Source organism: Apostichopus japonicus, chromosome 15, assembly GCF_037975245.1.
Source record: "Apostichopus japonicus isolate 1M-3 chromosome 15, ASM3797524v1, whole genome shotgun sequence".
Taxonomy (NCBI): domain Eukaryota; kingdom Metazoa; phylum Echinodermata; class Holothuroidea; order Aspidochirotida; family Stichopodidae; genus Apostichopus; species Apostichopus japonicus.
The window spans coordinates 14,080,724-14,103,045 of record NC_092575.1 but is presented as its reverse complement, the minus strand read 5'-3'; the positions used below and the strand labels follow the sequence as shown (position 1 = coordinate 14,103,045).

Sequence of the window (22,322 nt, the reverse complement as noted above, 5' to 3'; positions counted from 1 at the left end):
TCTATATCACTTTTGCAAGAAGACCAAAGTATACCAGTGTCAATATGGTCCCATTATAAGCAACAGTGTTGTAGCAATTCTCATACCTGATAGTAGGTAGTTTCGGAAACTGAGTGATTTTATGAACTTTGTTTGAGATTCACAAAAAAATATATATACCCCTTATTGTGTTTTGATAACTTCAGGAACCAAATTAACTTTGATATGCCGTGGACCGTTAAAAACCACTGTTCTCGGTCTAGCTAGGGTTGTATAGCACATTTACTTATTTTTTGTTTGTTTTTTGGAATGACCCTTTAAACAGTTGAGGTTCACTAGTTAAAGTGACTTGACCTTTTAGCCCATCAGACTAGTTCCTCAGTTGCAATACAAAACTCAAAGGGAGAAATTAAGATGATATGTTCTCAAATGACATGTTTATAATTTATTACCAATTTGTTAAGGACAAATGGTGTTGAATGTCATCCAAAGGGTGCTCTGTTGTGTATATGAAGTTTAACGAACATATTCTGGTTGACCTTAAGAAACAACGGATTAACATTAACTATAAGAACTGCAATGATGAGCCGACGTGGAGGAGATGGAGGGGGGGGGGGGGAGGGGACAGAAGTTTGTCATGTCCTTCCTGAATGTTGAGCCCATGAGGTTGAATGGTGTGAAGGCGTTGCATCCACAGCCTCTCTCTGCTGATTCGTACTAGGTCAGGGCGGCTACCTAAGGATTCAATCCCATGTAGAGACATGTCGTTAATGGTATGGCTGGGAAGGTTAAAGTGTTCTCCAACTGGGGTCTCAGTCTTCATGGTGTTGACAGTGGATCTGTGACCATAGAATCGCTTCTTGAGGGTGGATTTGGTTTCGCCAACATACTGGATGCCGCAAACTCTACAAGAGATCAGATAGATGACATTAGTGGTTGTGCAGGTGATGTGACCCTTAGTCTTGTGTGTGAGTTGCATGCTGTGGCTGGTGATGGAATTGGATTCAACAATGTGGCGACTGCAGATGATGCATCTCGAAGTACGATCACATTTGAAAGTACCAAGTGCTGAATGGGTGTAGGGTTACTAGTTAGAGGTGGAACAGCAGCACGCACAAGAAGGTGTCGTAGGTTGCTCGGACGTCTGTAAAGTCTTCACTTTATCCTTTAGCTACAAATTGTTAACTTGAAAGATTCTGACGAAGGATAAATATTTTCATTTTGCAGCAAAATGTGGAATTCCTCACGTCTTGTTAGGTTCGAGGAATTTTGTTGCAAAGATTTATCATATACAACGGAGCAATTATTTTGATGGCGCGAATATGTGTAATACATTCAACTGTTTAGTTCTTCTTGGTTTGATTGTTACAGATGTAATACATGAACAGGTGAAGGGACACTCGAAACATGTTTCAGGTCAAAACAGCTACCATTTTGGTAACACTGTTTATAATATCTGAAGGTAAAATTTCATTTATTACGTGTAGTATTATAAGGTTTCACCGGTATATGCAATGGACGTGAGCTTCAAAAGATATTCATGTTTAACATATTGGTGGGTCGGATTGAGATTCAAACACGGAGGGTGGGGGAGAAGGGAAAGGGGAATTGTATAGGGGAAGGGGAATTGTATAGGGGAAGGATTGTGCGGAGTACAGGGCTTAGATGCCGGTTGATAATATAGTAGCAAAACCTCTCATATGTAACTTCAGGCATAATGTATAACTTAACTAAGAAGAAACAGAGTTGCATCATAATTAATCCCACTCCCTGCCAACCCCCCTCCCCAACCTTATAGCTGTACATACTAGTGCTAGAAACTAGTGCTAGTAGTGCTAGAAACCATTTTCACGCATCGGTTCCACTATACGAGGCTTAGTGTGACGCAACATATTATTATTCACTTGTTTATTTACTCATAGGCACTAATTATTATTTTCCATTATGTAAATTTACTAGTGTAATAAACTTTCTGGGTCAATTAAAGTCGGTTTTATTTAGATGAAACAACAGAAAACATATATTTCGTTTTCGTTTTCGGTTTTGATATTTATATTTCTTTTCATCACAGCTAAAGTTTGTTACAAGAGCCAAGCCTACGTAGATGGATCCTTACAGTGGATCATATATGAACATGATCCAGAGAATTGTACGTCATTCCTCATTGGAGGATTATCCGAAAGGGATCCGACCAAAGGTATTTAAGTATTTTATTTTCCAGCGATTTTTATCAGTCTCAACTAAACTTTATAATATGTATGCTAATTTCTTTGCAATACGAGATTTACGATTGAGGAACAAAGTCCAAAAACGACTGCATAACATGTTAGCCTCCTTCCCGCACACCCCGTGTCCTCCTATCCCACTGTAACTTCTCACTGTTCATATTTTAGTATTTCGTTTTCAAACGAATTTATCAGTCTCTATTGAAGTCACTTATAATTAAACATACTTGTCCCCTTCGCTCTTAATAATTAGGTTAGTTCCACTACTATCACTGCCCATGTTGCAAGTCATAAAAAAGAATGTTACTTTCAAATCAAACTCGAACAAACACGTGCACGAAGTCAACATGCACATGAAGCTACTACGTATAAATGCAGGATACGCCCGTGCGACCTTCATTGCAGATAACCAATTAATTGTCCTATTCAATGCTATTTTGAAACGCCTATAGCATATACATGTGCTGTGGTATTACATATTGGAGAATGCACTTGAATATGATCATACATTGAACAAACCGATCTGTATGTACCGTACCTCTTTTTGATCAAATCCAATTTCTTGTTCAGGACTACATTATCTGAAAGTCTTCCAAGTAGTTACTTGCAATCAAATTGATCATGTTTATTGTTTCGTCTTTCCAAGATTCGAACGTTCGGACCACAAATCTTAGCCCGATCGGAATGAGTTACAAGCTCTTCAGAAGTAGAGCAAAACTTCAATGAATCGCGGAAAGTTTGTCAAGATAAGTTGGGACTGGGTATTGCGGTCTCTAATTCAGCACAAAACCTACTGGTAAGAAAACTGAGGAAATATAGGTTTCTGAAGTCCTCAAAGCGTAATATGGCAGACAAATACAATTAAACGATGAATTGCGGTATTTCATTTTGAATTTTGCTTCGAAACTTTTACGTATTAAGAAGTATTATGGGGGCTATATGGAACTAAAAAAGGCAGAACATTCCATTCGGCTTAGAAATTCATTTGCTAATAAAAAAGGATTCAGTTGAATGATTTAGCAGAGCTGTCGAGTACGGTACATTCCTAGTTGAAAATCTGAGTCGGCAGCAGGCGCGTTGCGAGGAATTTGCCAAGGGAGGGGCGAATCCTGTAGGCAAACTATCTAACCGTAGCGCCACCATGAGTTGGCACCAAGCGTAAAAGAAAATGTTTGCCGAAAATGCCTCCCAGATCGCTGGAAATGGCACTTCCCAGGCTTTGTAAGTTGCATTATAAGCATTTTATATTTTGAAATTACTAGCGATATTATAAAAAATATGCTCAAAGAGGGGGCGGTCGCCCCCTTCGCCCCGCCCTTGGCTACGCGCCTTCTCGGCAGAAACATATACCTACTCACCCCCTCTTTCAAAGTGCGCAGAAGGAGTGGGTAGCGCCAATGTGTGTGTATATATTACGAAGCAGAAAGGGGTTGGTAAAGGTATAGGTGTGATTAGTGTTTACTGCACTGGGTGAACATTGGCATAACGGTGTCTGTCTTTGTCCGTCAAGAGGGAAGGGCAGATGACCGGGGCATGAGGAGTGACGTGTGGGTTTTAAGAAGGAATATGATATATCCACAAGTATACCCAGGTTGAAACGGGTGAATGTTGATTACTTGGAGGTACGTACAGGTATCAACTTTATGTCGGAGGGAGCGGAGGGTCCGTTAAAATAGCTTAACTAAATCGAATGTAGGCCCTACACTCACAGTCCACCTCCTGATAACACCGATCCGCCACTGATATATGACAAAGTCAACCATGACGGGGGATCGAGCGCTCGAGTGTGTGGATGGATTTACAATTTGCGGACGACGGACTCAAATGGACTGCTGGCGACCTTTTCAGCTTTTTACCACTTTTTACATATTCTCTATTATTGTCTTTTTTAGTGCGCTCTCAAATACTTATTGACATTTGTCACATTTTGTTGGTGTAATTTTCTGACAAAATGGCGATGACACCTATTTATTCTTCGTTTATCTGCAAATTATCAAGGCCCGAAAAGGGTCATATCCGGCGATCTAGGGAGTATCTTTACTCAAAAAAATGTCTGTACGCTCCGCGCCAACCTGTCGTGGCGCTCCGCTTAGATAGTGTCGAAAGCGCCCCTACGGACCATTCTCGCCCCCCTGACCAATACCCCTAGCTCCGCCACTGATCGTAACTTTATCTTCTATAACTTTCAGGACACCCTGGAAATGTTCAATGCAGAGGGAACGTCTCCATCATGCACGCTTGTGTGGATTGGAATCGTACGGAGTAAAGGTAAAGATTATTTCGAGTGGTTGAATGGCCAGCCATTCCAGCGAGATCAAAGGTAACTTTTTTTTATATGTGTATAGAAAGTTTCATTATATTCCATAATATTACTGTTACGATCGGAAACCTTCACTACTCAATAATGAGAAAACGACGGAGAAGCAAGAGAAAACCTATCATAGTAAGTGGAGACCATATAAGTTGATCGGCCAAAATGATTGTCAGAATCAGGAACAATGTCAAAGTCAGCCCCGATTATTGCATGCAAAGTGGTTCTATAATAGCTGGTGTACCTTGTTGACCCGCTGTTAAAAATTGTGTAAAGTTGAGAACAAGTGAGTCCTGAAAAATAGTTAACATAGCAAGATTCAGCATAGCAACAACATGTGGTATTTTATGCAATAAAATTAGATAAACGGTTTCTAGTCAAGCATGTTTCATGGTGCACCCGATACTCATAGTACCACTGGTACAGTAACTACTGTTCATGTTCCACAACCGTGCATCATTAACTACTGCGCTGTGTTCGCAACACGGTAACATGTGTTACAGTTGGCACAGTAATTACTGGAAAGCTGTTACACGTTGAACTACGAGTCCGACAGGTGAAAATTTGCAGTAATTAAAACAAAAATTAAATTTGTTTAAAAATTTTTAAATATTTTTTTTTTTTTAAATTTACAGTAAGAAAAAACTTGCAGTGAAATAATATGTCAGCAAAAACAGACAGCTGTTGGAAACAAACTATACAACAGGCAGCCTTAATAGACGAATCCGTCTACAATAATGCGCGACGACTCACTGAATATGAGCCACTTCTTAAGGTCGCATATATAATATAGGGTCGATATCAATCCCTCCGAGTATTCAATCACAGGAGAAGTGCCAAATAGCAACAGGTAACGTCTTTCTGGATATTTAACAAAGTGATCGAATTGGTTTTTAGACACATCTTTGTGGAATAATACGTTTGGAAGAACATGTAGTGCTAACAATAGGTCAATTGAGATAATATCAGGCCACTTTATAGACCTCAAAGGAGCAATATATAGGCTATAGGCTCCACTGCAGGCGTTAATGTTAACGTTAGGCCATTGTTTACAAATTCTGACAACTACAGTCATATGAAAAATTACTTTCAACACCATTGTCCTTGACCAATCTGTAATGCATTGTAAACAATTTTATCTGTGGCCATAAAGAGAGCTCGTTTCACTGAGTTGAGGTTTATTGCACTCGAGGATCTGACCTAATTGTCTCTGTATTAGCTAGAATAAATTCCAGTCACTTTAGCCATCCCTCATAAAACTTAAACGTGTTAAAAAAAACAATGCGGCCTGATAGCAGGGTTTTTCTTAACGGTCTTCAGTATATGGAACTTAATTATGTGCCTACATTTTAATTGGCAATTGTTAAATCTCTGAAAACTGAAAACTGACGGATGTTAAGTGTTGTATACATGTGATTGTCACGATCAACGGATTCACACAGCACCCGATACACACAGAGAACACAGTAACTACTTTAAATCTGAAAACTTTGTACCACAAAATCAAATCTGATAATTCGGTAGCATGCATGTGCTATTAGGATTACAGTAAGAACCAAGGATGTGTGTAATCCCAACAAATCCCAACAACTGGATTTGTTGGGTTTACACATATCCTCCGTTCTTACTGTAATCCCAACAGCACATGATACCGATTTATAGCACGATCCAGTTTTTACTTTGTTACAAAACTTAGAGATTTTCAGTAGTACTTATCACAGTATTTTTTATTCTAAATAAACATTTCAGTAAAATAAACTAGTCAAAATATCGAGAAAATAGTTCAATCTTTATCTCACATGTCGGGATTTGTGTATGGATAAGCTAGTTGAACTTTGAAACGTACGATGTGCGATGAAAAAAGGATTTAAAAAAGGACTAGTACGTGTCACCAACATACGACTTGACTATTATATTTATTCTGGCAGAGACTATCATTATCGAAACAGGAAGATCATTTATCTTTAAAATTCTAAACCATTATGTCACATTTTATATTCTAAGCTACTAGCAAATCGATCTTATTATCCAGTCAATTAACAGCAATGTACTCGGGTATCATTCAGAATTGTGTTAAGCAACTATGCAACAACTGCCAATATCAAAATATTCATATGTCAGCATCTTTTTAATTGACCTCATAGTTCCGTTGGTCGATCATCTATACCATATTAGAGTACCAACACGTGATTTAATTAGTCTTATTGTGTTCCAGATTCTACACATATAAATAGGTGTTCGCAACAAATCAAAACACAAAGTTTATTTCATATGTTGAGCTGTAGTCACACATTTGTAACAAAATGGCCATCCGTTTAATTTTGCTAGCTGTGGTGCTTGGCTTAGTGAGAGGACAAAGTCGTAAGTTGTTTTAAGATTTTTTATAGATATTTTACATTAATTTAGACTAATCATTGAATGTTTTATTAATTTTTTGAATGTACTAAACCAAAGTTCACAAAGCGGATACTATTTGATACTTGATGGTATACTTTACAATATCTCGTTCATTATTATGATTATATAGTTTTTGGCTCTTTATAATGCCGATTGTTCACTTTTTACATCTCAACATACTTAATTGCAATGGAAGTACTGTCTTGCCTTGTATTAGTCTATTTAATCGCCAGCTTTATGTTCTGCTAGATCCAGTGACAAAGAACCATCACACAGAACGTCAGTTTAAATGGAACATTTCTAATTGTATCAATTGAAAACCCTTTACCTCCGGACCGAGTGGCCGTATGGAAAACCATTTTAACATTTGATCGGGAGTTTTAGATATCTTAAATTGTTTCTTATTTAGATATCTAAAATTCTATTTCAGATATCTAAAATTAAATTCGAGATATCTGAAATTGAATTCGAGATATCTGAAATTATGTTTCAGATATCTGAAATTGAATTCGAGATATCTGAAACTGAATTCGAGGTATCTGAAATTGAATTCAAGATATCTGCAATTCCAATTCGAGATATCTGAAATTCAATTCGAGATATCTGCAATTGAATTCAAGATATCTGTAATTCCAATTCGAGATATCTGAAATTGAATTCGAGATATCTGAAATTGAATTCCATATATCTGAAATGCATATGCAGAAGTTCGTAGAAAGGCGCGAAAATTAAGCTACAAAAAAGTGACGGTACCAAAGGTCCAGGGAGCTGCCATCGTCGCGTCGACGTATGGGTGGGAATTAATCTATCTTGCTTGCTGGCTAACGGTAGGCCTGATATACATTATATGAATATAATTAACAAGTTGTGGAATTAATTCGTGATATCTGAAATTGAATTTCAGATATCTGAATTGAATTCGAAATATCTGTAAATTGAATTCGAGATATCTGAAATTCTATTTCAGATATCTAAAATTGAATTCGAGATATCTGTAATTGAATTCGAGATATCTGAAATTCTATTTCAGATATCTAAACTTAAATTCGAGTTATCTGCAATTGAATTCGAGATATCTGAAATTCTATTTCAGATATCTGAAATTGAATTCGAGATAATTGAAATTTATATTTCAGATATCTGAAATAGAATTGCAGATATCTTGAATTCTATTTCAGATATGAAATTATATTTCAGATATCTGAAATAGAATTGCAGATATCTTTGAATTCTATTTCAGATATCTCGAATTCGATTTCAGATATCTGAAATTCTCTGGTATTTCGAGATATCTGACATTGATTTTAAGATATCGGCAATTATTTGTAGATATCTTACATAAATTGGAGATATCTGTCATTTAATTTGAGATATCTGAAATTATTTCGAGATATTTGAAATTCCTTATCAAATGTTAAAACGGCTTTCCATATGGCAGGGACAGAGACTTGTAATCCGCTACCCATGACAAAGTGCTTTACCGCCACCCATATTACAAAGTGCTGTACATGTGGTTGGGCGTAAAGGAGAACAGATACATTTCGTCTATATGGTAGCATACGCCCATTAAAGCCCCATTGACTTACACACTAAATCACAAAAGTAATATGGTCTCTAAGTCTAGATAGAAGTTTTCACTAGCTTAACGCTACCCATCACCGGATAGCTGAAAATTGGCCTTTCATGGAACCATCAATTTTCCGTATCATGACCATGTAGATTTTTTGCTATCCGAGCCGTAAGTTTTCGTCACTTGTAAACAAACCTCTTCACTCAGTGGAAAACAAATTTCCTACGCTGCTCCTGGGAGGCCTAAAGGGGTCTAAAATTGCCTCAATTGACCCAATTTTCTCACCACATGTACTTCCATTCATGCTCTTTAACATGAGATCCACAACAAACTAGATCATGATTGATAACAGGTCACTAAAGATGTTCTCTTGCTGCTTTTTGGCACTTTTCCTGAAGGAGAACAATCGAGCGGATGGATATAGACTCTAATAGGAGTATGCCATTATATATAGAGACCCCAACATCGGCCCAATGGCGATCCAAACGAGGAAGGAGGGGTGAGGGGCAAAACATGGTCTAAAACGTACCTAATAATCAGAAAATCCTAATAACTCAGCATTAGATGTCCATTCGGATGCAGGTGACCTAAATAGTTGAACAAATTTTCAAAACTATAATCGGCCTTGGCCATTTACTCAATCTAACTTTTTTACAACCTAACTGTTTGCAATATTTCTTATTTCTGTGTTAACAAAAGATTGTCCATCTGGTTGGCAAAACTATCGTACGAGCTGTTACAAGTTCATTGAAAACCCACTCACTTGGGATAAGGCCAAGGACTTTTGCCATGACAACAGCGAATACAACTACGGTCACTTGGCTTCTGTTCACGACACTTTAGAAAATGATTTCATCACTTATGTGGTAATGAAGGGGCAGAAGAAGCGAGCTTGGATCGGTCTGAACGACCAGAAAACCGAAGGTATAGGTTTTGTTTCTTTTTATTATTTCTATTATGGTCTAGAATTGCATCCCCTCCCATTTGAGAATGTTTATTTCGGTTAGGAGGCTTAGACGCCAAATGGTGTTTTAATTTCCATTATTTTAACTGTGAACTTGAACAGTACAACTTTGAATGTGACCAGTTTATACCATTTTGCGTGCGTGTATATTTTATAAAATGTAAGCAATTTGGAAGAAGTCTGGGGGGAGATGGAATGTGGGAGGAGAGGAGAGGAGAAGGGAGGGGAGGGGAGGGGAGGGAGGGAGGGGAGGAGGAAAGTTCCTCCATACCGCCAGTGGTTATAGCCCTGTGTATCTTAACTATATCAAATATTTAGAATATACATAATAGTGTGCGTTTTTAGGTACCTCAAGGGAACATGCCTTTCTATTATAATGATCCAAATTGAGATTAACATATATGTTTTTGTTGCAGACAACAATCAAGTTCCATGCATGCACGGAACTCATTGTGTCAGACACTGAATAATCAAAGTTAAATGATTCAGAAAAATCTCATTTTATGCTACGTATGGCTAATAAGTAAATCCTTCTAAGAAGCAGATCACGCGCACTGTGCTATAAAACAAGTAGCCGAGCTAACACGATGTAATATACATCATGTTTATTTTTATTTTGAAAATTTATGGCCGTATACCCATTTAGTCCATGAAAACTTCTTTTGGGTATAAGAGCACATCTCCCTGCCTCCCACTTTAGCTACTCCACTGAAAGAAGCAGCTTGAGCAGTAACACATGCAGGTATATGTATAGACGTAATTGTAATGTAATTCACATCCTTATTTGTGAACTCTAGTTATAATTATATTGAGGATTTGTAAAGCGCAGGCATATCCCCCGATAACAGTGCTCCAGGCGCATCACAATATTACCCTGCATGGTCAACGATAACCTATCAAACGGCATAGATACAATCCCTCAACATGGCAGCAGCTAAACATCGCCCAACTTCCATGCACTTTATCTCATAAGTCCCCATTTATACACCCAGGCGCGTAGCGAGGAATTTGTTAAGGGAGGGGCGAAACGGTAGGCAAACTTTCAGAGCCGTAGATACGGCACTGCAAACTATCTAAGCGTAGCGAAGCGTACAAGAAAATTTTGGCTGAAAATGCCTCCCAGATCGCTGGAAATGGCACTTCCCAGGCTTGTAAGTTGCATCTTAGCATTTTCTCTTTGAAATTACTAGCGATATCATAAAAAACATACCAAAAAATATGCTCAAGAGGGAGGCGGGGGGGGGGGCTGCCCCCTTCGCCTGTATATACCTGGATGAAGAGAGGCAATGGAGATAAAGTGCCTTGCCCAAGTATGATTAGAAAATGACTGGAAATGATGCCAATATTATTATCGTTGTCTCCTATACAGGTGAGTTTGAATGGGATGCTCACAATCGAGAAGTATTTCTTCCTGAGCAAACTTTCTGGAAACGTGGAGAACCAAACAACTTCATGGACAACGAGAATTGCGTGGAGATTAATAGAGGAGGACTTGGTCGGTGGAACGATTGCAAATGCAGAAAGTCTCTGCCATTCATATGTGAACTTGAACTGTTTACTCTCTCCAAAGGCGGACGTGGAAACAAGGCCGGCCTTCCCAAAGCCGATCCAAGATTTCCACACGCTTAGTAAACTTGATATTTTCCTATATACCCTCGATACTGTGTTGTCTTACTAAGCAGAACACTCCTCATTAACCTTTAACTATAGTTTAGATCTTTCTAACTTCTAGCAGTAAAAAACCAATCTTTCTCTAAAAATAGTGTTCTGTAAACTACTTGCTGTCAGCAAGCATTATAAAAAAAAAAAAGAAGTATAACTTTGTTGTTGTTCTTATTTCTTGAGCTGATAGCGCTAATTCTTCACTGTTGTCGACAGTTGGCAACAGTATTCTGACGCAACTTCTCCAAGACAGTAGCAACCTATTACCATGTGGTTCTGGAGCAGTTTCACAATTAATTTAAGCAATTGTTCTAATGGGGTTTAAATGTCCTATAGGAATATATACATGAACATTTTCTGACCTTAGGTTTATATTAAATAGCATCTATTAAGACACCAATGTATGAATGAATACTGCTATACGTTACATTCGAAGAATAATACAATTTGAGAAAAGGAACATTTGTTTAATAAAACTGAATACCGTTAATATCCTTTCTTTTATAGTTATTCGCAATTTTGTTTGTTTCCTATATGAATAAACTTACACTTTGTAGAGAAAAGTTTGCAGATAGCTCATAATCACAACAGAGAGAATTAGAAGAGTATAGAGTGCGGCAATTTGTCTCACGTATTCTGCTAGCTTTTCCATTTTTAGTTGTCGCACGACTTTACTGCTAAATATACGGAAGCCGAAATGCGACAATTTGCTAATGATACGGATTCTGCCAGAGTCCATTACTAATTAAATTTTTGCTACTCTAACGTACCTGCTACGGCGGACATTGTGTTCAGGGGGGACACAATTTACAACAACATATATGACCGTCAAATTATGTCCCCCCTTCGTGTAACCATAGCATATACTGTCTGGGGAGACAGTCTGTACCAACTGGCCTTGTACAATAGGTCCGGGAGACCAAACGTACTGGTAAATACAGTATAAACTGTCCGAGTGGGACTAGGACAGTATTGACTGAATATAAGATATTTGCGACAGTTTGTACTGCTACACCGGAAGGGACGTATGCAAGATGAAACCAATGAAGGTTTACCTGACACGTGGTTCAGGATACCTTCACGTGCAGCCATACCCAGCATAGAACGAGATTTCTCTCAACCCATGGAGGTAAAAACAGCTCAATCGAAGTCAATTTAATTCGGTGATTGGCACTTTTAGTCAAGGTTCCGGGCGTCTTATACCACTATAGATTGTCGTATTTAATCATATACACAGCATCTCGATTTGGGTCAATGAGATATGAGATACCTGCGTATACCTTCCCACACGTACTATTATGTTTATCGTTATATATCAGGGCCGTATAGCCACTGGGAGAAAATGGCTTCCATTTGATTACACACGCACGTATAAAGTCGTATGCACAATTGTAGATGCACTAACAACACCGTCTTACCGAAACAAAATTTTCTCACAGGGGAGGGGTCCCCCCCTACGCTTCTACCAATACAACATTTTCTGTTCATCTCCCTAAAAGTTGGATTCATAACTTCTGTATGGTGTCATGAATATTCAGATCAATACAAGCTTAAATTAAACTTATGTTCCCTGGCTGGGGATAGTACCGTTTTGCAACTAACGCCCTTGCCGAAAAAATGCTGTTCTGACAGGAAAAAGAGGGCAAAGGAGGGGTTATACCCCCCCCCCACTCAGACCCCTCTTCACAGAACCCCTCAAAACAGAGGGTATAAAGCCTATATGGTCTCCTAAAAATTCATATGTCAATAATACGTTAACTAGTTTTTTAATCCCTGGTTCTTAAACTTGGGACAAAAACTTGGCTTACCACCTCACACCACCTCCGAAGGCTGACTAAGGGCCTTTTGCTGGAGAACAGTGGAAGGTCAGCTACGGCAACTTGTTTTGATGGCCCAGACGGTAGTGGTTCTACTGCCGTCAACGCGTGACATTACTGGCATGCAGTACGGGCGTCCATTTCCTTCTCAGAATCGAGTGATGGGGTGGGTGAGGGGGTGGGTGAATTGAACCCGGCGGCGCTTCTCTTAAGGTGGCTCAATTGGATATTTTAACATTGCTCTTCTTCTCGACACGTCGACTTGGACATCGACTTTTTAATACCGTTTTTGCCCATTTTTCATCTGATAATTTCAAACATTTCCCCAGTCTCAAAATGTAAACTACTTTGTCGATGTTTCAACTTTTGCTTACTCAGCGGCGTAACGATGAGTCTGGGGGCCCCTGGGTCCAGGGAAGGAAGGGCCCTCTGGCTGCTGCGGAGAATCAACCGATGTGCGCGCAGCGCACATCACGAGCGCGGAGCGCGAAGTCCCAAAGGCGTGGGTCCAGGGCCCGCCCTCGGGCCCTGGAAGCTCTGGGGTTCTACAAGCTCTCTGGTGCAATCTAAGCCGTATATGGAACATTCCGTGGTGATTTTATCGACTGAGATTTTGGGGAAAATCTGCGTTCATAGACACATTTTTGGTCCGCCATGTCTGTCATACTGGGAACATGAAAAAATGTGTTGCAAAGCTAGAATACATTAAGAGATTGAAAGGACAATAAGACCAAATGACCAATGTCCAATTAACATAAACATGTATATTTCCACCCGTGGCGTAACTCCTGTGGACAAATGGTATCCAAGTTCCCGAGAACTTGGAACGGCTAGAGCTTGAATTTACTGAGCCTGGCCTTCTTGTCAGCAAACATATCGAATAGTCCATCTATATCAAGTGAGCATGCCTCCTCGCTCTCGATGGAAAGGATAGCCAGCGAATCCAGCCGATCTTGAGAAATGGTTGAACGTAGGTAAGTCTTGATTAGCTTCAACTTGGAGAATGATCTTTCTGCGGTCGCCACTGTGACTGGAAGTGTAATAAATAGGTACGGAGAGCCAAACGTTCCATAAATGTCGAAAAAGAAAGTGAAATGTCCAAGTTAATATATATATGTCCAATTCGATATCAACATGTTACAATTCCATATGAACATGTCGAAACAAAATACCAATATGTCATTACGACTATCGACATGTCAAATTCAACATCAGCATGTCGAAAACTTGTAACAGCCTGCCACTACTACATTGGTCATGTCAACATTGCTTGCTAGATACAATATTGACGTCATGCTATAATTTTGGCACATCGGCGCGCGCCATCGTTTCGTTAATGCCCAAAACTGTATATATATATATATATGTCGAGATTTATATGAGAATGTCCAAAACTTGTGTTAGCATGTTGAGAGGAGGAAATAAAATATTCCCGTATATTGACATTTCGACTTTTGATCCCCAAAGTTTGCCTATAATATTTAATGGTTTTGACTATTTTCTCAAATTTCGACTTGTGTATATCGTAACTTTAATTTCAAACTTGGGTTCCATTAGTTTCTCAAAATGTGAACTATTCTAAAGAAAAAAATTTTTTTTCGTTATATAGCATGTATCACTTCTCCGAATGCTGGAAACAGTCATCATATCACGTTGCATACTAGTCAATGTGATATCACATATTGTATTATTGTATATAGTCATCACTAAAAGGAAATAACGAAGGCAGGGATCAAAGACAATTTATATGATTCAGTAACCTCAAAACTACCTAATATTCCATGTATAAGTTAACCGCTTTCTGTTGGACGGAATACGCTCGCTTTGAAAATAGGCTCCTAAGGCCTAACCACAATGCACAGTAAGCCGCCGTTGATAACGCAATACGCCTGAAATTCCATCTTGATGACGTCAGAGAGGAACAACTCTCGTAACAAAGTCTTTTCCCTTGTGGTAGACTCCCCGAAACTATTCAGCTGTTGTTGCTAGGGCTAGAACTTAAGAAGGGCTTGCAATTTCCTATAAGTTCAATGCAGTTTAAAATATTAACGAGGCGCCTGAAGGTCATAAACTTTTCGTTAAAAAGAAGCATAGGCTACGTTAAACGAGCACAGTGAAGCGAGGCCTATACAAGCTGTAACTGTTGAGTAAACCTGTCACATATATTTAGTTTTTAAACCAACGTTAATAGGGTTGTGACTTTCACAATTGCAGTGATGTGCTGAATTGCATGTAGACCAGAGTAACCAGCGATTATAATATCAAATCTATGATATATGTGAAATAAATGATATAAAGTTCATTTATTTTTTGCATGCAAATCAGTGAGACCCAAGTTTTATATTTAGAAAATAAAATGATTGACCTGACTCTCAACTCTAAACAGGTGACCTTTCATCAGTCCATACAGAATAAGGCAGGAAGTCAGTAAGAGAATGACCACTATTCTCCGACAGGTCAACAACGTGTTTAACCTTCATCTTATCTTTATTATCATTATAGCGTTTTGATAATTCTAGTCAATGATGCAGTCAAATGTCTCAACAACAACTTGCAATTAATTCCAAAGGTAATATATATTAATTATAAATTCCCAAACCAGGTATAGGATACATTTTGTGAAGGTTTGCAGCTGACTTCGTCATTCTAGATTGGCTGACGTACAAAGTTTCTCGTTTTTCGTTATAGGGCAGTGGCGGAGCGTCCATACAGTCAGGGGGGGGGGCGCCATTTCCGAACTTTTTACTACTTTTTATTTATTCGCGATTATTGACTTTTTTATTGCGCTCTCAAATACCTATTGACATTTGTCACATTTTGTTGGTGTAATTTTCTGACAAAATGGCGATGACACCTATTTATTCTTCGTTTATCTGCAAATTAGCAAGGCCCGGAAAGGGTCATTTCCTGCGATCTAGGTAGTATCTTCACTCAAAAATTTACTGTACGCTCCGCGCCAACCTGTGGTGGCGCTCCGCTTAGATAGTGTCGAAAGCGCCCCTACAGACCATTCTCGCCCCCCTGACCAATACCCCTAGCTCCGCCACTGTTATAGGGGGTGCCATCCTATGATCTGCAACATCTACAAAAAGAAAGGAATGGTACATTTATATACTGCAGATTGAATTTATAACGCACAGCCTGCAACTTTGTAGTCTATACCCTACATAGGGCAAATTGATTACGTTACTTTGTGGAACAGTTTAAGCTTCAATGTAAAAACCAAATCTGTGTGTAGACTGGTGAAATATGCGACAAACCCATGCAATTGGTCGTCACTGAATCTCATCAATAGCAGCAGAATTAAGATGAGAAGCAATTAGAGCTATAGTATCAAAAATACGCTATCATACTTACCGTGCATCTGATATTGCTGAACAAAGAATGGAAGCATTGAACAGAAAGTAAGAGTTATTTTAGATTGATTTGAACGACCAAACTAGAAAACGAGGAGATATTGTATGTCAGTGTGTGTGTGTGTGTCACGTGTGGACTCGGGGGGGGGGGGTCTTCCGAACCCCAAGAACCTCATCCCATTGTACGGGAATGTTTAATTTGCACTGATTTGTTTCAATTACCCGACGGGTTTTCTTCGAACGTGTTCTCTGAGTCAGTCTTGGATAATGATGGGGACGCGTGTCTGTTCTCTGATACTACCTAAGCGGAGCGCGACCATGGGTAGCGTACAAGAATTTTTTTGGGCAAATATATCTCCCAGAACGCCGGATATAACACTTCCCAGACCCTCTGATGCTCCCAAACCTCCTTAAGTTTTAGATCTCATGGCTTAGAAATTTGGTTTGGGGAAATATATGGGCGTCTGCAGAAAAAAAAAAACCAGGGGACAAATAATCCTGAGTAGACTTGTGTATACAATGAGTCTGGGGTCCTCTCTCTGAAAACAATTATAGACTGCCGCAAATGCGATTTCGGTCCTATATTTAACAAATGTGGAAAAATATAATAAAATGAGAACGTCTGAATGTCATATGCACAATGCTGGATCAAACTGCGCCAAAGTTCAGTACAGGGGAAATTTGAAATGCAGCGTTTGGTGAAGAAAAATTGGTGGGGACACGGTATATCATGTCCCCACCGCTGAAAAAGTTGGTGGGGACGCGTCCCTCTGTCCCCACCAGGATCTACGCCCATGGTCCCATACAATCAATGGAGGCCTAAATGACTGTCTGCTCGCTTCTTCCATATATAATAACCTCATTTAAAACATTACATCTAGTCTCTTTTATAATAGTTTCGGTTAACGAAATGGTTAGTGCAGCAATGGCATATGGGCTCCCAACCATGAATGTTTCAGTTGTGTTTTTTCTAACATTCCCCTGACCAATCCCGGCGCTGCAGTTTGTTAAGTACATTGCACCAGTACTGTGTATAGACTTACTTACAGAGTGAAAATAATATTGAAATATATCAGAACCTCATATTCCCGGTTATGCAAATATAAGCAACTAAAAACTTAAAAAAAAACTTTGATTTTACTTGCGTCACTCGTAAACGGCAGAGATATTTTACGAGGGAGATAATTTAATAAGACAAAGACAAAATGTCTTTTACCTTGATATTTAGATCATCCCGGAAGGTACAGATTTCACTCTCACCAGTCTGACCATGGAGGTAGTTTACCTCCATGGTCTGACCAGGGAGTTGTTCCATAACAACTCCCTGATCTGACATATATACTGACCAAAGGAAACAATCGGACCAAAGTTAGGATACTAACCCTTCAGGGTCAATCCTGTGTGTGTAATTATCTATCAATAATTTGGCTGATGTCAGAAAGTATTTTGCTAAATAAATATAGAGTGATTGAAGAGATTAAAACTATAAAAACAAATACTTAGATATAGAAATAAGTTAAGAATTTATTAGTGGACAATATTTCGGTGTTAAATATATAATGATTCGAATTCAATCACACAAAATCGTTTCAAACTGAAAGTGAAAATATTGTTAAGGTTTATAAATCTCTAAATCAGCAGCTTGAAGTCTTTCAAGGATGTCGGAAATGTATGACTTTCTTCAAGAAAAGGGAATCGTTTGGTGAAGGATTTTTTTTTTTGCAAACATTGATAACATAGTCTCACCCAAAGACGTTTTTTTAGGCGGCATGGAAGTAATAAATCCACAGGATGAGGGTTATGCAAGTTAGTCCTCTCGCGAAGCGGTCGTGCGGTCAGGCGCGTAGCCAAGGGGGGGGGGGCGAAGGGGGCAACCGACCCTCTTGAGCATATATATATATATTTTGTTGGTATGTTTTTATGATATCACTATAGTAATTTCAAACTTAGATGCAACTTACAAGGCACGGGAAGTGCCATTTCCAGCGATCTGGAAGGTATTTTCAGCCAAAATTTTCTTGTAGCGCCAACCTATGGTGGCGCAGTAGGTTGGCGCTACGCTAGGATAGTTTTCAATGCAGAATGGGTCTGATAGTTTAATTTGCCTACAGGTTCGCCCCTCCCTTGGCAAATTCCTGGCTACGCGCCTGCGTGCGGTCCACGGGCCTACCGCAAGAAGTCTGGTGTTCAGTTTTCAACATTCCCAGAACTTATTTGAGCGTCATATCAGTAGAATTTTGCAGGTAGACGCAAGTCAATTATAGTCAGTAGAAGTCAAAGGGTTGTGTGTCTACCTACCCACTTTTTGTTGTTGTTGACATGGCAAATTTCAATTGGTGGCGCAATGGGCGGACACCGACCGAACAATTGTTCACCCTCATGTTTTTATTGAAATAACGCCTGGTCTTACGTTACGGCTGAGTTCCAAGGCTTGTTTTGGAAGTAATGTTTTACATATTTTCAGTTTGGCGTAAGAGGTAATGTTATTTACCAGTAATCCAACCATACATTTCAGTGCTGAATGTAAAAATGGCTGTGTGGGAACATGATAATTCGGTAAAGTAGTAAACTTTACAAGCAACTTGTTTGCACGTGTATGTACCAACATAGCCAACCACAGACGTTATTAACCTTTCCCTAGCTGAACCCCCACTACATATGCCTCCCTGGCGGCTTAGCTCACTTTCCCATCTACCGTGTCTATAGTTTCCTCTCTTGGCTTGTCTCTACATCTCAGTCCAATAAAACAGAAACCTGAGCAGCCCTCTCCCCCTTTAAAGAGGCCATGACACGAAAAATCCAACTCATCGAGAGTAACTTCCTCTGAATCTATGAGAAAATCTATGTTCAAAACTATCCTCAACACCTTGAAAACCTCAAGGACTAATTAGTAATTAACGTTTTAATATTCGCATCCGAAAATAGATATCTGAGAATGCGATTTCACAACAAGACAATGATGACGTCATGTTAGGAACAAACGTGCAAAGCCCAGGCATGTATCGGATGCGCGACGATCATACCGTTCCATATACAGTACACGCACATTTACACTGAGAGAACAACCACTGTATTACGCTATATCGTTAGAAATTTCAAGTTTGTTTTACAACTGTTGTAAACTATCCGAGAGAAATGCCGGTCCGTTGTGTTGTTGAGGGCTGCATAAATATCATTACCCATGCAATTAGCCTTCATCCATGGCTGAAGGACGAAAAAAACACGGCGATTATGACCAAGTTAGTGCACAACACCAGCGCCGATTTCACTGGGCCTAGCCAGTATGCAGCTCCGAATGAAGCGAACACTTCACGGAAGCATACTACGATCCCTCCTTTTTGTTATGAAATAAAACAAATGGACTTTAACGGTTCGACATAAAAGAGTCATTCTTCTGTCAAGTAATCCACAAAAAACTACTCTGAAGACCAGATCGGGGAACAGGAAACCTCCAATGGGGCAAGTGGCGATCCTTAGGAGGTAGCGCGCCGAGCACTAGTAGTACTATAGTATTAGCGTTACTACACTGAAGTCGCAATAGACGAAGAGATTTTACTGTATCATCTAAATTAACACCCCCTTCATTGCTCTATTGTATACTAATAAGCTATGAGGTTAGCTTCAGAAGCGATGGGTTACATCTTCTTGTGAACAAATCTCAGTGCCCCAATTTATTTCTGGAATATGCTGGATCAGTTAGTTATAGCAATAATTTCTTATTCCTATTCCAGGAAAACCATTTTTTATGTTGTGGAGGGAGTGGGGGTAATGGGGATGGGTCAAAATAGGTAGGTAAAAAGATTTTATTCCAAAGGGTGTTTAATTAAATCTCAAAGCGATTTATTTTAAAGTCACAGAGCCAAAAATTCACACCACATATTTCAAGTGTTAAATCATTGAACAAAATTTATTCAATATCAGTTCTAGACAGTCATTCTGGACAATCTGAACTAACATTAACAACAATCATTGTATTATATGACATAAAAGTAAAACTGTACTTTCCATAAACATTATCATTCTTAAATTACACTAATGTAATTTGTGACATCAAAGGAGGTTAAAAGAAAACAACTTACATGAATTTTTTGGCTTTAAGCCTACAAAGCAGTTGCATGTCCATCGCTATCAATCGTTGTTGTGACAAATTAATTAAAATAATCCAGAAGCAAATACAATAAAGGGTTATTTAAACCAAGAAACACTGCACGAAGTAACTCACATGCAAAAATGTTACACAAGCACGACGACACGTACAACACTGATGGGCAATGTGAAACACAGCATCACACGCATTAAAACAATCGAAGACCATTAACAGGGTGTACAGCTGAGTTTTTGAAGAAAGACTACAAAACAAACCAACTGCTGCTGAAGAAACAAAGTCTAAACATTCAAGAGTTCTGCTGCCTCCATTGGTGTTTATTATGACTTTTCTGTCAAATATCATTGGTGATATGGATATTTTGGCTTCCAGATTAAAGGTACGAATCAAACGTCTGGGAGGTAAATGCCCCTAAAAAGGTCAATGCCCGTTCCCTTATGCACATATTATATGACATCACGGTCATGCCAATACTTGTGTCCAAATGCTTCAAAACATGCCTTTTCTTTCATTGTTGATGTTGGGTCTGGAAAATAACCTTTTCATCCTGAATTAAAAGTCTTGAATTTCAATATATCAACACTGAGGGAACCCTGACGGATTGATAATCCAACACAATCGTAGTTTAGAAAAGGTGTTTCTGGAGGAATTTCTCAACCAAGGCTTCCTATACAATGAGTTTTCTCCTGGCAACTTGAATCCAGTGTAATGACCATTGGCTGGAAAATCACTTCTGATCCTTTGGACTGCACATGATGGTAGCACAACCCTGACGTGTCTTGCTAGGAACCCCAAGTATCATTGAACCTGTTGACCGTAGGCTATGTATCTGTACTGCCTGGGAAAAAAATTATGAAAGTTCAAAATGTATTAATGTTGGCCATGATGTCCACAATATCAAGCAGGCATACAATGTACAGTTATGGTTACATTTGTTGTGATTTTACACCTTCCATGTATCATGAAACATTCTTTTGTTTCAGAAAATTGATTTGCAAAACTCCAGGCCAAAGTACTAGCCAAGTAATAATGAGTATGAAATAACACATATGCCTACCTAGCATGGCTGCATAATGCAACTTACATCCCCGAGCCAAACTTTCAGTATGCAACCAACCCTACTAGTACTACACACTCTACATATGGGTTGTAAGTTACCGTAACACAACGCACAATACGGTTTAGGGTGTTCCGCGAATTCCAACAACACATGCACAAAATGGACTGGATTTTGTTTTTAAATGCTTCGTTAATAAATTCTTACCACGTTGTATGTTCCTTGCAATGGTTTCGAACGGATTTCTTCTTCGATATGTTGTGGAGCTTCAATTTCGGCTCGTTTAACAGGCTCGAACTGATACGGTTCTAACACCTCCGCTCCACCCTCAACGTTCGGTTCAATATTGGAATGATCATCGCCTTCACTCTCTGCTTCGAATATGAGAAAGGGCACTCTAATTATAGCCCAATTTCACTGCCTAGTGAAGAACCATTATCACTTTGAACTTCGGTTGCCGCAATTGGTTCTGGATCCGCCATTTCACAGGAAATTTTGATTTGATATCGTACTTGTGATCGGTGTTTTGTTTAGTAACTACTAGTGGTATGTGTACTTGTCTACTGTGTACGTGAATGGTATGTTTGGAGGATCGTAAGCAAGCGACAACAAATGTGTTCAAAACGTGACGTCACATGACGTCATGCGAATCGGAAAATTTTCGAGTAAACAAAGTTTCAAACGCCGAAAAGGGTAAATTCATTCTCAATTTTCGACTTGAAAAATCAAGTTTTAAACTGGCAGATTGGTTGATACATGTTCTAGAGAACATTCTTTGATGGATCCCAAAAATATAGGACTTTGAAATTTTCGTGTCATGGCCACTTTAAACAAAAGAAACATTACTACCAAAACATTTGTCTAACGATATTGGCTCTT

General features: G+C 39.0%; 1 protein-coding gene and 1 long non-coding RNA gene across 2 annotated transcripts; one reads left to right on the top strand and one right to left on the bottom strand.

The window, feature by feature from the left end:
• The first annotated feature begins 6,740 nt into the window (after positions 1-6,740).
• LOC139980471 (C-type lectin lectoxin-Phi1-like) lies at positions 6,741-11,589 on the top strand. Its single transcript, XM_071992093.1, has 3 exons — positions 6,741-6,876; positions 9,182-9,406; positions 10,816-11,589. The coding sequence occupies exons 1-3, from the start codon at positions 6,819-6,821 to the stop codon at positions 11,073-11,075; spliced, it is 543 nt and encodes a 180-aa protein (XP_071848194.1). The 5' UTR covers positions 6,741-6,818; the 3' UTR covers positions 11,076-11,589.
• An 8,580-nt stretch (positions 11,590-20,169) lies between these two features.
• Positions 20,170-22,279, bottom strand: LOC139981352 (uncharacterized). Its single transcript, XR_011797830.1, has 2 exons — positions 21,651-22,279; positions 20,170-21,224 (listed from the first exon to the last, which is right to left on the bottom strand). It is a non-coding gene; the product is annotated as an uncharacterized lncRNA (long non-coding RNA).
• Positions 22,280-22,322: the final 43 nt, after the last annotated feature.

Excerpts from the sequence above, each read along its gene's own strand:
- LOC139980471 (XM_071992093.1), top strand. The coding sequence starts at position 6,819 with ATGGCCATCCGTTTAATTTTGCTAGCTGTGGTGCTTGGCTTAGTGAGA. Across the intron at positions 6,877-9,181 it reads CTTAGTGAGAGGACAAAGTC|ATTGTCCATCTGGTTGGCAA; the intron begins GTAAGTTGTTTT and ends TGTTAACAAAAG. Across the intron at positions 9,407-10,815 it reads GAACGACCAGAAAACCGAAG|GTGAGTTTGAATGGGATGCT; the intron begins GTATAGGTTTTG and ends TCTCCTATACAG.